The following is a 12,399-nucleotide window of genomic DNA, read 5'->3' on the forward strand; positions in this document are numbered from 1 at the left end:
CAACACTGATCCCTGAGGCACACCACTAGCCACTGACCGTCAACCAGAAAAGCACCCATTTACCCCTCCTCTTGGCTTTCTACTGGTCAACCAATCCTCTATCCACGCCAATACATTACCTGTAATACCATGCAACTTTTTCTTATGTAGCAGCCTTTGGTGTGGCACCTTGTCAAATGCCTTCTGGAAATCCAGATACACCACATCCACAGGTTCCCCATTGTCCACTATGCAAGTAATGTCCTCAAAGAATTCCACCAAATTAGTTAAACATGACCTACCCTTCATGAACCCATGCTGGGTGTTCCCAATGGGACAATTTATATCCAGATGTCTTGCTATTTCTTCCTTAATGATAGATTCAAGCATTTTCCCCACTACCGAAGTTAAGCTAACTGGCCTATAGTTACCTGCTTTTTGTCTACTTCCTTTTTTAAGCAGTGGCATCACATTGGCAATGATGGACAATGCAAGTACTGAGAAGTATGAAGAAGCCTTTTTTTAAATCAAATTTTGTGGCAAAGAGAGTCCTGTAGAGTGGTAACAAGGTGTAGAGCTGGATGAACACAGCAGGCCAAGCAGCATCAGAGGAGCAGGAAGGCTGACGTTTTGGGCCTAGACCCTTCTTCAGAAATGGGGGAGGGGAAGGGGGTTCTGAAATAAATAGGGAGATGGGGGAGGCGAATGGAAGATGGATAGTGGAGAAGATAGGTGGAGAGGAGACAGACAGGTCAAAGAGGTCGGGATGGAGCCAGTAAAGGTGAGTGTAGGTAGGGAGTTAGGGAGGGGATAGGTCAGTCCAGGGAGGACGGACAGGTCAAGGGGGCGGGATGAGGCTGGTAGGTAGGAGATGGGGATGGGGCTTTAGGTGGGAGGAAGGACAGGTTAGGGAGGTGGGGACAAGCTGGGCTGGTTTTGGGATGCGGTTGGGGGAGGGGAGATTTTGAAGCTTGTGAAGTCCACATTGATACCATTGGGCTGCAGGGTTCCCAAGTGAAATAATGAGGTGCTGTTCTGCAACCTTCGGGTGGCATCGTTGTGGCATTGCAGGAGGCCCAGGATGGACATGTCGTCTGAGGAATGGGAGGGGTAGTTGAAATGGTTTGTGACTGGGAGGTGCAGTTGTTTAGTGCGAACGTACAGTGGTCATGGTTGTACGAACATTTTGAAACACATTTTCAGTAGCTTCCCTCCCCCCATCAGTGAAATGGTAGGGTTGGAAAAGTTCAGACTGAGGCTGGAGAAGAGAAGGTAGAGAGAAGATTTAAAATCACAAGGGTTTTACACTGGGTACAGCGGTGGAAGGGCTGAGATCCAGACAATACTGCTTTTAGCTGATCAGCAAAAGGAGCAGTGACAACGTGTGACTAACACAGTGAGTGGTTAGGATCTAGAATGCACTGCTCGAGGGAGTATTGGAAGATTTGAGGTCAGATGGTGGACAGTATCAGAGTCACTCTAAATATTTCATGTCTCAGAGAGTTGTACTTAATAGGAATAGTCTGATAGAACTGAGAGAGAACAGAGAAAATGTCTTGGTGTGGGAGAATTCCAGTGTGAGAATAGGTGGGTTAGTGATGTTTAAGCTCATTGTCGAAGAGCCTTCAATACTTTGGGGAACAGCAGAAATTTCAACTGAAGTGAGGCTATAAAATGAGAGATGACAGTCTGTATTACTTGCCTTCGAAGTTTGTGGGAAGGATTATAATGGGCAAATGATTGTCTGATCGCTTCCCCATGCCCAAAACAAAGTACTGCCTGCAACTTCTTATATTTGGGTCACACATACGTGAGTGTATTTGGCGCATGCAGAAATGGGCTGAGATTCAGCCTCTGCCACATGACTAGAGTTCAGCAATTTCATGCAGGACTCCAACAGAAAGTAAATCCTTCTCTATTGCAGCAGTTATGGTGAAGGTACAGAAAGCTAGTACAGAAATAATGAGCCAGATGCTGAACAGCGTTATGTCCCAAATGAAGCTCATCACCCTACAGGGTGCAGTTACTGATGCTTGATGCCGTTTAATACTTTCAACAGACCAGTCAGCTGTTAACTTGTCAGACCTGCAGAGACTGCCCGCTGTCCTTGGACCAGTTCTGCTCAGAGGACCTGGTGAATATGACAGGTTGACTTTGCTTCTGTGAGACTGGTGTATCAGCAGTCGTCAACCCAAAGTGATGGCCGCTGATGAAACAGGGCAGTTTGGGTAAGGGGCTCCTCTGGAACATCAATCTTAGAAACCTTATAGGAAGCATGACCCAAAGATCAGCCAAGCTGCAGGTAATGTGGGACACAACACAGTGTGGAGCTGGAGGAACACAGCAGACCAGGCAGCATCAGAGGAGCAGGAAAGTTGACGTTTCGGGTCAGGACCCTTCCTCAGAAATTCCTGGCCTGCTGTGTGCCTCCAGCTCCACACTATGTTGTCTCTGACTCCAGCATCTGCAGTTCTTGCTATCTCTGGTTATGTGGGATGGTGTGTGCTTTAAAATGAAACATTGCCTTATTCGGCCGTGACCTGAGGACATAGTTTAAGTGATGTGGATAAAACTGTTTAACCTTCATCTGCATGAGCTCGACTGAAAAATGTTGTGTGTGATTATATCAGTGATGCTGATCCTGTTGGAAGGAACTGGGTCTAGTCACATGGCAGAGGCAGAACCTCAGTCCATCTCTGCACAGGCCGTATACACCCATGTACGTGTGACCCAAAAAAGAGAAGTCCCAGGCAGTACTTTCAATTATTTTGGCATGGGAACAGATCATTCACTCAGGAATTTACCTGCCCATTATAAAAGTAAAACAGGGTGGGGCCAATCTGCTACCACACATTTATACCGTCACTCCAGTTGAAATTTCTGCTGGCCCCCTAAATTCTGCCTCAAAGTATAGAAGACTATTCACTAATAACATCACATCCCTGCCCAATTCGCACACTGTCTGTCTGTCTGGCTGGTTCTCTCCCTCTCTCATACATGCATACGCTTTCTCTTATCTACCAGACTGCTCTGCTCAGGTGGAACTCCTCGAGCTGTGGGATATTTAAACGGTGACTCTGATATTGCCCCTCCACTGCCAGCTCAGGTTTCTGCTGGTGATTTTCAATCTCCTCATGCCCTGAATCCAGCCTGCTTCTGTAGCAATGGGTGTTAACTCTGAGTGAAGGAAGGAAGATTCATCATATATATAACATAGAACTGCTCAGCACAATCTGGGTGTGTTGCAGCACAGTGTTTTCAACAGCATTTTCCATGCAATGAATGAAGTCACCAAAGTCACATCAGGCTGCTCTCATTAGAGAGACATAACTGGTAGCGATTCAACTGGAGGGTCGCTACACCTCAGGCGAGGGTGAGAAGGTAGGATCATCATGGTAACCTCAGCCAGTGTTGGAATCGAACCTGCTTTGTTGGTGTTACTTTGTAATGCAAACCAGCCATCCAGCAAACACGTCTGCTCTGGTTTTAACTCTCTAACCTGCTGGAAAGGCACAGGGTCATCCTGGACAATCAGGAACAGCTCAATAAACAATGATGTATTCAAACAATGAAAGAACTGCGAATGTGGGGATCTGAAATAAATACAAACATAAATTTCTGGAGAAACTCAGCAGGTCTGGCCGCACCCGAAAGAGTGTTAATGTTTCTAGTGCAGTTCTGAAGAAAGGTCACGAAAACAGAAATTGCTGGAAAAGCTCAGCAGGTCTGGCAGTATCTGTGGAGACAAATCAGTGTTAATGTTTCGGGTCCAGTGACCCTTCCTCGGAACTGGACCCGAAACATTAACACTGATTTCTCTCCACAGATACTGTCAGATCTGCTGAGCTTTTCCAGAAATTTCTGTTTTTATTTCTGCTTTACAGTACCCGCGGTTTTTTTTAATGAAGAAAAGTCACTGGACTCAAAACATTGACTCTGTTTCTTTTCACTGACGTCAGACCTGCTGAGTTTCTCGAGCACTTTCTGTTTTTGTTTGTTAACAACTCAGAGGATAACCCCTGACCTACACACACAAAAGTACCCAGAGGTTAATTTCATTGTGAGTTAAATGTTGTGCAATGTACAGGTGAATCAAGGCACTTACACTGTCCTGTAATACCAGTTCATAAAGATGAACAGCATGGTAGCCAGAAACAGCAAAACTGCCAGAATAATTATCGCCATCTATAAAAAGAGAAGAAAGACTGACTTTGGGATTGATACAGCATCTTTCATCAGCTCAAAACATCTCAAATGTCACTGACAATAACATTCTTTCCTGAAATGTAATCAGTTTGCAATGCTGTAAAGAAACTGCATGTTAGTGCAGTGGATAACTATTGTAAATGTTTATAGGTTGACCAACTGCTTGCTTGTATCGACTACTAATTCCATTACCATTGCATCATGTCTCGCCAGGACAGAAACTGGCAAACTTATTTAACACTTCACCGAGTAAGATTTACAGAAAAGAGCACGTACACTTTGTGTCGAGAGACCTAATGCTAATTTGCCAAACCGTTCCAGCTTTCAGGGCTGGATCAAAGATTTAGGGGGCCTGGGTCACCAGCAATATTCATGGCATCTTTTCAATCATCCCAACAAACCCACCTGCCCCCACCAGATCCAGTAAACTGCAACAAGGAGTCAACCCTGTGTTTGGATTGCACTCTGCATTAACACATGTTTATATAGCACCTTTAAACCTGATGACAAGTATTTTAAAACAAGATATGGTGTTGAGCCACGTAACTTGGTCAAAGGGGTAGATTTTTAAACAAAGTAATCATAATCACATAATAGAGTGTAAAATGTACGGGGATCAAAGGTTATCAGGGACAGATGGGAATTTGGGACACAAATAGATCAGCCATCATCTTACTGGATGACGCAGCAAGCCTGAAGGGCTGAAGTGCCTACTTCTGCTCATAAATGTTAAAATGTAAACTGGCCACAAATACAACTTGTCTGGGAGACTGCAGATGCTGGAGTCTGAGATAACACAGTGTGGAGCTGGAGGAACACAGCAGACCAGGCAGCATCAGAGGAGCAGGAAAGTTGACGTTTTGGGTCAGGACCCTTCTTCAGAAATCGATGATTCAGAAATCAGAAGAAGGGTCCCAACCTGAAACATCAACTTTCCTGCTCTTCTGATGCTGCCTGGCCTGCCGTGTTCCTCCAGCTCTACAACTTGCCTGTGCCTGCGTTTATACTAGACGTGCCTATGTTGGTTACATATCTGTACTAACCCTTGCCTACCAAGATCTTTCAACCTCAGTTCAGAAAATTCAACTGACCTTTAGCTTCAGTCATCGTCAGGAAGAGAGTTCCAGTTTTTTTCTGCTACCCTCAGGCTGGAGAAGTGCTTCCTGAAATCACCAGTCAGCAGCCCAGCTTGAATTTTAAGGTTTTGCAGCAGCATCCACACTTCACCCCCTCAACCATCACCACCCCTCCCTTCATCCTCTCCCATTGTGGACTTCCTCCACCTGTGGACACAGTTTCTCTCTGTCTACCCTGTCGAACCCTTTTCAGCATCTTAAATGTGGCTTATGTTGGTACCTTTACTGACAGCGGTGTTTGCTGTTATCAGGAGATGATGGTATCAATAAAGGAGGAGGATTGGTTATCACAATAAAAACAACTACAGTGCAGTCACTAGGGTCTGGGTTCCCATCTCCTACAGAGGGTTTAGAAGCCATGAGGATCTACTTGATAAGGAAAGCAAAAACAAAATGAGAAAAACGCATAAAGCACAGCATGATGCCAAAAAGAACAATTTTTTTGTATTGGCTTGTGTTTAAGGTGCACATGGCTTTGGTTAAACGGTGGTTTGGAAATTTGAGTGATCTTGTTTCGGTGCCTCACAGGGTCTATTGCTTAGGACATGATGACGTGCACCCACTACTGAGCCTTGAGAACTCAACACACAGACATAGTGTAAGGATTGACACATCCAGTGAAGAGCTGATTCCCTCCGGTAACTGCAGAGCTGGGGGTGGAGGTGGGGAAAGATTACAGGGATTGAGAGCAGTGTGGGACATAGTCACTAGACACAGACTTTCATGCCATTCACTGATGTGGCACTGGACTTGTGTCTTGTTAAGTGCGTTTCTTGCCCACTGTATGGGAGGCTCACTGGAGGACAGTTGCTAGACTGGAGGGTGCATTACAGCTGGAATTGAACAGATGGAAGCCACTCAGCCTGTTGTGCCTGTTCTCGCTCTCCCAGTAAGAGCCACTGAACTAGTCCCACTCCCCATGGGCCCTGAAAAATGTTTTCTCTTCAGATGAATCATCCAGTTCTCCTTAGAAGGTCAAAATTGCTCACTTACAAACACTTTTTCCTCAGACAGTGATGATGTTTGCAATGCTGCCTACATGTGGGTGGCCTATGGTTGCGCAAAGAGAGAAACTGTTTCTGGTGGAAGCCTAGGCTCCTGTCTACACTTGAATGACAGAAAACCAGTGGCTCGTGTGGACGGAGAGCTCCAGTATTTAATGTTACCTGTAAAGACGTCATATCATTAGCTGCCCTAACAGTAACAGCCGGCTGGACATCGAGAATGTTGTAATTCCGGAAGAGATTTCTAAGCTGTTCCTTATTTTCGTCGATCATTTGGATTACCCTGAAACAGAATCACACAGCGACGTGCGGGGTTAATCAAGGACACTCTTTCATTCAGAACTCAACCATCATATCACAAAGGTTCGAGGCTTTATTCACAGTCTGTCCTGGACAGCTAACCCTAGCTAAGGTAGAATTGGGACTCCTAGGGTCAAAGTCAACAGCCCTGGGATGTATTAGCTAAGGTCCCTACTCCTAATTGCTATCCATTGTCTCACGTACCTGTGCTCAGGTGTGCAGAAGCACGTTCAACTCTTACTCAAAGGCTCTGTGGCATATTGGTAATGTCTGTACCTCTGAGCCAGGAGGCCTGTATTCAAATCCTACCATCTCCAGAGGTGTGTCATAACATTCCTCAACAGGTTGATTAGGAAAATATCCCAACCTCTCCCTCCCGTGTGTGAAGCTGGATCATAGGCGACCAAGCATGGTAAGCTACCACAAAGTGATCATGACTAGATATCATCTTTGGGCGACATTGGTTAAGGGATAAATATTGACCTGGGCATCAGGGAGAACTGTCCTGTTTTTGTCAGCAGCTGTCCCTTGGATCTCTTCATCCTTCTGACAGCGTTGGGAGGGCCTCTGTCTAATGTTTAATCTGAAAAGAAACATCTCCAACCATGCAGCACTCCCTCAGCACTGCACTGGGATTGCCAACCTTGTTCTGTCCCAAAGTGGTCCCCAAACCCACCAACGTCTGACTCAGAGTCCAGGCTGCTACAATTAACAGTAGGTAGGCTTGCTCTCTGTGTTAAACACAGTTACTGGTTGTGATGCTTCGAGCGAAAATGTTTTGAAGTCAATCCGCTTCACATCACAATTCTTCCCTGTTAAACTCGTGCACCTTAATCTGCACTAATTAAATACTGTGGCTCCAAGAGCAGGTCAGAGGCTGGGAATGCTGCAGCGAGTAACTCATCATCTACAAGACACAAGTCAGGAGTGTGATGGAATATCCCCATTGCCCTGCGTGAGTGTGGTTCCAACAACACTGAAGAAGTTTCAGGTAATCAAGGACAAGATAGCCTACGTGATTGGCACGCCATCGTTCTTAAATATTCACTGCATCCTACTGATGCACAGTGGCAGTGTTTGTATTGACAGGGTTTGTTGGGTTAAACAATAAACATTGCTGGCTATCTGATAAGGCCTGTGCGCCCCTATATGCTAGCTCATATAACATACATCATAAAGACTGGGTTTTGTTGAGACAGGTATCTTGAAGCTTATTAACAACACTAGCCATTTATACTGTCATTAAATCTCAGATGAATACAGGGTCTGGATTCTTCAGGGTTATGGGGGAGGGAGGATGGGTGGCTGCACTTCAGAGGGTCAGTGTGGACTTGATGGACCGAATGGTCTGCTTCCACACTGTGGGGATTCTATGATAGCAGCTCTCATGTTGTGCTATCGGACTAACGTTTTTTTTTAACTGCCTCCTCAGTCATTGATGAACTTCCTACTGAAACTAGGAGAACAGATGAGGGTCTCTTTAGTCTGAGGATCCAAAGTCAGAAAAATCCTGTTTGTTCTCCAGTTGAATAATTTCTAAAACCACTTATGACTGCGGCTGTTGGCAGTGACTGCAATCAAACAGGACGTTCTCTTGCGGTCTCTGGCCTGTCACACTTCTCTTGATACTGAATCCCCAATTCCATTTCTGACACTATCATTCACTCTATCCCGATGACTGTTGCTGTGCAGTGCTATTAATGTTTTGGCGACAATCTGGCAGAATCTTTTCACGGGCCCGCCAAAATTTTAAAAACTCAGAAGGCCGGGGTTGGGTGCGGGTCACTGATTATTTTAAAGGTGCAGGTAGATTTAGCTGCAGAATCAAACCTTATTGGGAGATGCATAGGAATGTGAAATCCAAAACACAAACAGGACCAGCCATGATCTTATTGCATGGCAGAGCAAGCTTGAGGGGCGGAATGGCGTACTTCTGCTCAGATTATATATGCATGTAAAGGGCTTCATTGGGTGTACAGCACTGTGAGATTTTCTGAGATAGCAAAAGGTGCTATAGAAATACAAGTCCTTTTTTTTGCTTGCAGCCACCTCAGGTGGAGTGAGCTCCACTATAGAAGCCATCGCACAACCACGGGGTGGCAAATACCCTTTCGTTTTCTCCCACACGGTTTCTCCTTCGCCTTTCCCAAATGGAAAATGGGCTCTGCCATGTTGCAGATGCTGGTATAAATGCAAGCTGTTTTCAGTCAAACTGCCTTCTTTTCCTTTAACTTTTCCGCATTCCCTTGCAATCCACTTCCATCCGATTCTCTACAAACAATCGAGTGAACAGAGACCCCTCGAAATCCTGGTGCTGTGAGGGGTTGATGGGATCCATGCACAGTTCTAACGACAGCGGTAAGAACAGCCCTGCCCTGGGGTAAAGAGGCCACTCACCTCTCCACATCCAAGATCCGGTTTGATTCCCTATCCACCACATGAATCAGCACGTCGGTCTGAGCAAAATTCACTCGGCCCTTCTGATCTACGTGAAACTGTGAACAAAGACATGAAACATGAACTCTGGTCAATACAGAAAGTTGTGAGTTACAGGTTGTGATTTATCCATATTGTGATTTATCTATCAGTGGTCCTTTTGAGACTGTCTCCATGGTGATTAACTGATCCTACCTGTGCCAAGAACCCTCCTACAACCCCAGCTGTGCCACTCCCTACCCTGGTTCTGGTTATCTGCTGATTAACACTACCCTGCAATGGTTGCCAACTCTCTGGTTGGACATGTTCCTGGAGACACACAATGTTATCTCCGGCCTGACTGCCCCAACTCCACCACACAATTGTTACGGTGCAGAAGGAAGCTATTCAGCACTCATGGCTGCACCCAGCTCTCTCAGTGTTTTTACAGAGTCAATCTTCTGCTTTATTCCTGTGTCTTGTGTATTGTTTCTATTTAAATCCAATGCCCTCTCCAATCCTGCACTGAACCTGTCCTCCAACACACTTCCAGGCAATGTATTCCAGATCCCAACCGCTCATAGAGAATCACAGAGTGTTACAGCACAGACACAGACCCTTCAGTCCCACCTGTCCATGCAGAGCAGTCCCATTTACCAACTTTTCACCCATATGCCTCTAAACCCTTCCTATTCATGTGACCGTCCAGGTGCCTTTTAAATGTTGTAATTGTACCCACCTCCACCACTTCTTCTGGCAGCTCATTCCATACACTCACCACCCTCTGCGTGAAAAAGTTGCCCCTCAGGTCCTTTTTAAATCTTTCCCCTCTCACCTTAAACCTATGCCCCCTAGTTTTGGATTCCTCCACCCTGGGGAAAAAGACTATATTCGCTGAGTGAAAATGTTTCTTCTCACCTTGCATTTGCTTCTTTGGCAAAACACTTTAAAAACTGTATCCCCCCCAACCCTTCTCAACCCATTTAGGATTGTGAACAGTTTCTCCCTATCCACTTTGTCAAATCTCCTCTTAGCCTTCCCTTCTCTTTGGCAAACAGTCCCAATTTCTCCAAACGTTCCTCATAACAGAAATGTCTCACCCGTGAAACCATTCTCATAAACTTCTGTGCTCCTTCCAATGCATTGGCATCCTTCCTCTAATGTGGTGCCCAGAATTTTACACAGTATTCCAGCTTCTGGCAAACATTATATACATTTGTCCTAACCTCCCTGCTCTTATCCTCTGGGGGTTGATGTAGCTCAGTTGGTTTGTGAGGTAGTGTGATGCTAACAGCATGGGTTCAATTCCTGCACTGGAAGAGGTGACAACAAAGGACTCTCCTTGCCTGAGGTATGTGGCCTTCAGGTTAAACCACCACCAGGTAAGTCTCTCTAATGAAAGAGCAGCCCAATGGTCTGGTAAAACTATGGCAACTCACACACTCACTCTATGTCTATGAAACCTGTATGTTTGTTAACAGCTCTCTCTGCCTGTCCTGTTACCTTTAATGACATGTTCATACACACCAAGGGCTTCTCTGTTCCTGCACATTGTTGACATAGTACCCTTTATTTGATACTGTCTTTCTCCGTTCTTTGTAATGACCTCACATTTATTTATGTCAAATTTCATCTGCCATTTATTGGCCCGCTCTACCAACTTGAATTTTTGAAGTCCTACACTTTAACATTCTCCCAAATTCTGTGTCATCCACAGGCTTTGAAATTTTCCCATATAAACCAAGATGTGGATCATTTATTGAAGTGATAATTATCAAAAAACCAACACCATTACAAACCTTCCTGCAGCCCAAAGAATATCCATTAACCATTTCTCTCTATCTCCTATCAGTCATTTTCATATCCATGTTACTCCTGTCCCTTTTTACCCCATAGCCTGGAACTTTCCTTGCAAGTCTGTGATGTGGCACTGTATCGAAATCCAGCAATTGATTGCCAGATGCCCCACCTTTCCAATCCGCAGTGTGAAAAGCCAACTGTCTCTGCAATATCCAGTTGGACAATTGCTGATCTTGAATTTCAGTTTATTTTAACCCCTTCCCCACCCCCCCATGAATAGGGTTCTTGCGGAGCAGTGGTAGCGTCCCTACCTCTGAGGCAGAAGACTTGAGTTCAAATCCCACCTGCTCCAGAGAGTGTGTAATAGCATTTCTGAACAGGCTGATTCAAAAATATCAAACCTCTCATGATCCAATCTTTTTCTAACTGGTGGACAAGAGTTGAAAGTTTATTTTTTTAAAATGCATCATTTTTTAACAGACCTTTGACTTGTCTTGTCTTGTGCTGGCAGCAGTATTGCTGGAGATTCTAGTTCTTAATTCTGGATATACCCCAGGACATTCCTGCAGGGTTGATAACCGTCCTTGAGGCCTGTATGCCAGTGCATTGCTCTACAACTTCAGCTCTGGTTTCTCTTCTGTCTCCTCTCCCTTCCTCAGACACAGTAGCTGAACCCTCACTCTCTGGCTGCTCGGTCTGGGCCTCTGAATTCTTGCACAATGAGTTGATAGTTACACTACTCTCTATGAAACTGTTGCTGCATTCAAGTGCTATTTCCTTGCAAGGTTTGTTTGAGAAACTGAACGGATGATGCACTCTTCATTCTTGGTGCAATGAGCTTCCAAGACCTGAATGAGCTGGCAAAGGGTGTTACCTGCACATCATCTGTGTTGACAATGGCGCCAGTGATGTTGGAGAGCAGCTTAATGAACTCCTCTTCAAACTCCCGCACCTTCTCTGGGATCTCATTGATGACAATCTTAACACGCTGGTCATCTCTCAGGATGTAGATCCCAATCACCGACGTATCATTGTGTCCAGCCAGGTCCGAAACCATGACATCCACCAGGAAATAGCCTGGGTTGTAGGCCGTGAAGAGGTCAAAGGTCCTCACAATGCCATCCTGCTCCCCTGCGAAAGAGGAAATCAAAGATTTTTTTAACAGTGCAAACCTCCTCACAGCTTGCTGAGAAGTCTCTCGCTGCCAAACTAGGAGGAGGTGCCAGTGATAGCAAGCTCCCCTGCTGTCTCCCTGTCACCTCACCATTGTATGAGCTGACCCTGAGCTTGACTGAACAGTGAGGTCTCCACATTACAGAAACCAAACACAGACTGGCTGACCACTTTGCAGAACACCTCTGGTCCCCAACCTTCTTGTAGTTGGTCATTTTAACACAGCGCCCTGCTCACATGCCCATGTGTCTATCCTCGGCATGCTGCAGTGTTCCAGTGAATCACAGTGCAAACTGGAGGAACAACATCTCATCTTCAGACTAGGTACTTTACGGCCTTCAGGACCTTCAATACCATCAGATTGTGAACTCACTCCTTTCTTCCCT

General features: G+C 45.4%; 1 protein-coding gene across 1 annotated transcript in view; it reads right to left on the minus strand.

The window, feature by feature from the left end:
• The window catches only part of LOC109920474 (cadherin-23-like), a 105,654-nt gene that overhangs the window by 14,192 nt on the left and 79,063 nt on the right, over positions 1–12,399 (minus strand). The window contains exons 24-27 of the mRNA XM_048616337.1: positions 11,715–11,971; positions 9,023–9,120; positions 6,488–6,608; positions 4,085–4,164 (exon numbers count right to left, since the gene is read on the minus strand). Of these exons, the coding sequence (XP_048472294.1) occupies positions 4,085–4,164; positions 6,488–6,608; positions 9,023–9,120; positions 11,715–11,971 (556 nt within the window). The remainder of the gene's footprint in view (positions 1–4,084; positions 4,165–6,487; positions 6,609–9,022; positions 9,121–11,714; positions 11,972–12,399) is intronic.

The sequence above is a fragment of the Rhincodon typus genome, chromosome 34 (assembly GCF_021869965.1).
Source record: "Rhincodon typus isolate 14 chromosome 34, sRhiTyp1.1, whole genome shotgun sequence".
In the NCBI taxonomy this organism is placed as follows: Eukaryota; Metazoa; Chordata; class Chondrichthyes; order Orectolobiformes; family Rhincodontidae; genus Rhincodon; species Rhincodon typus.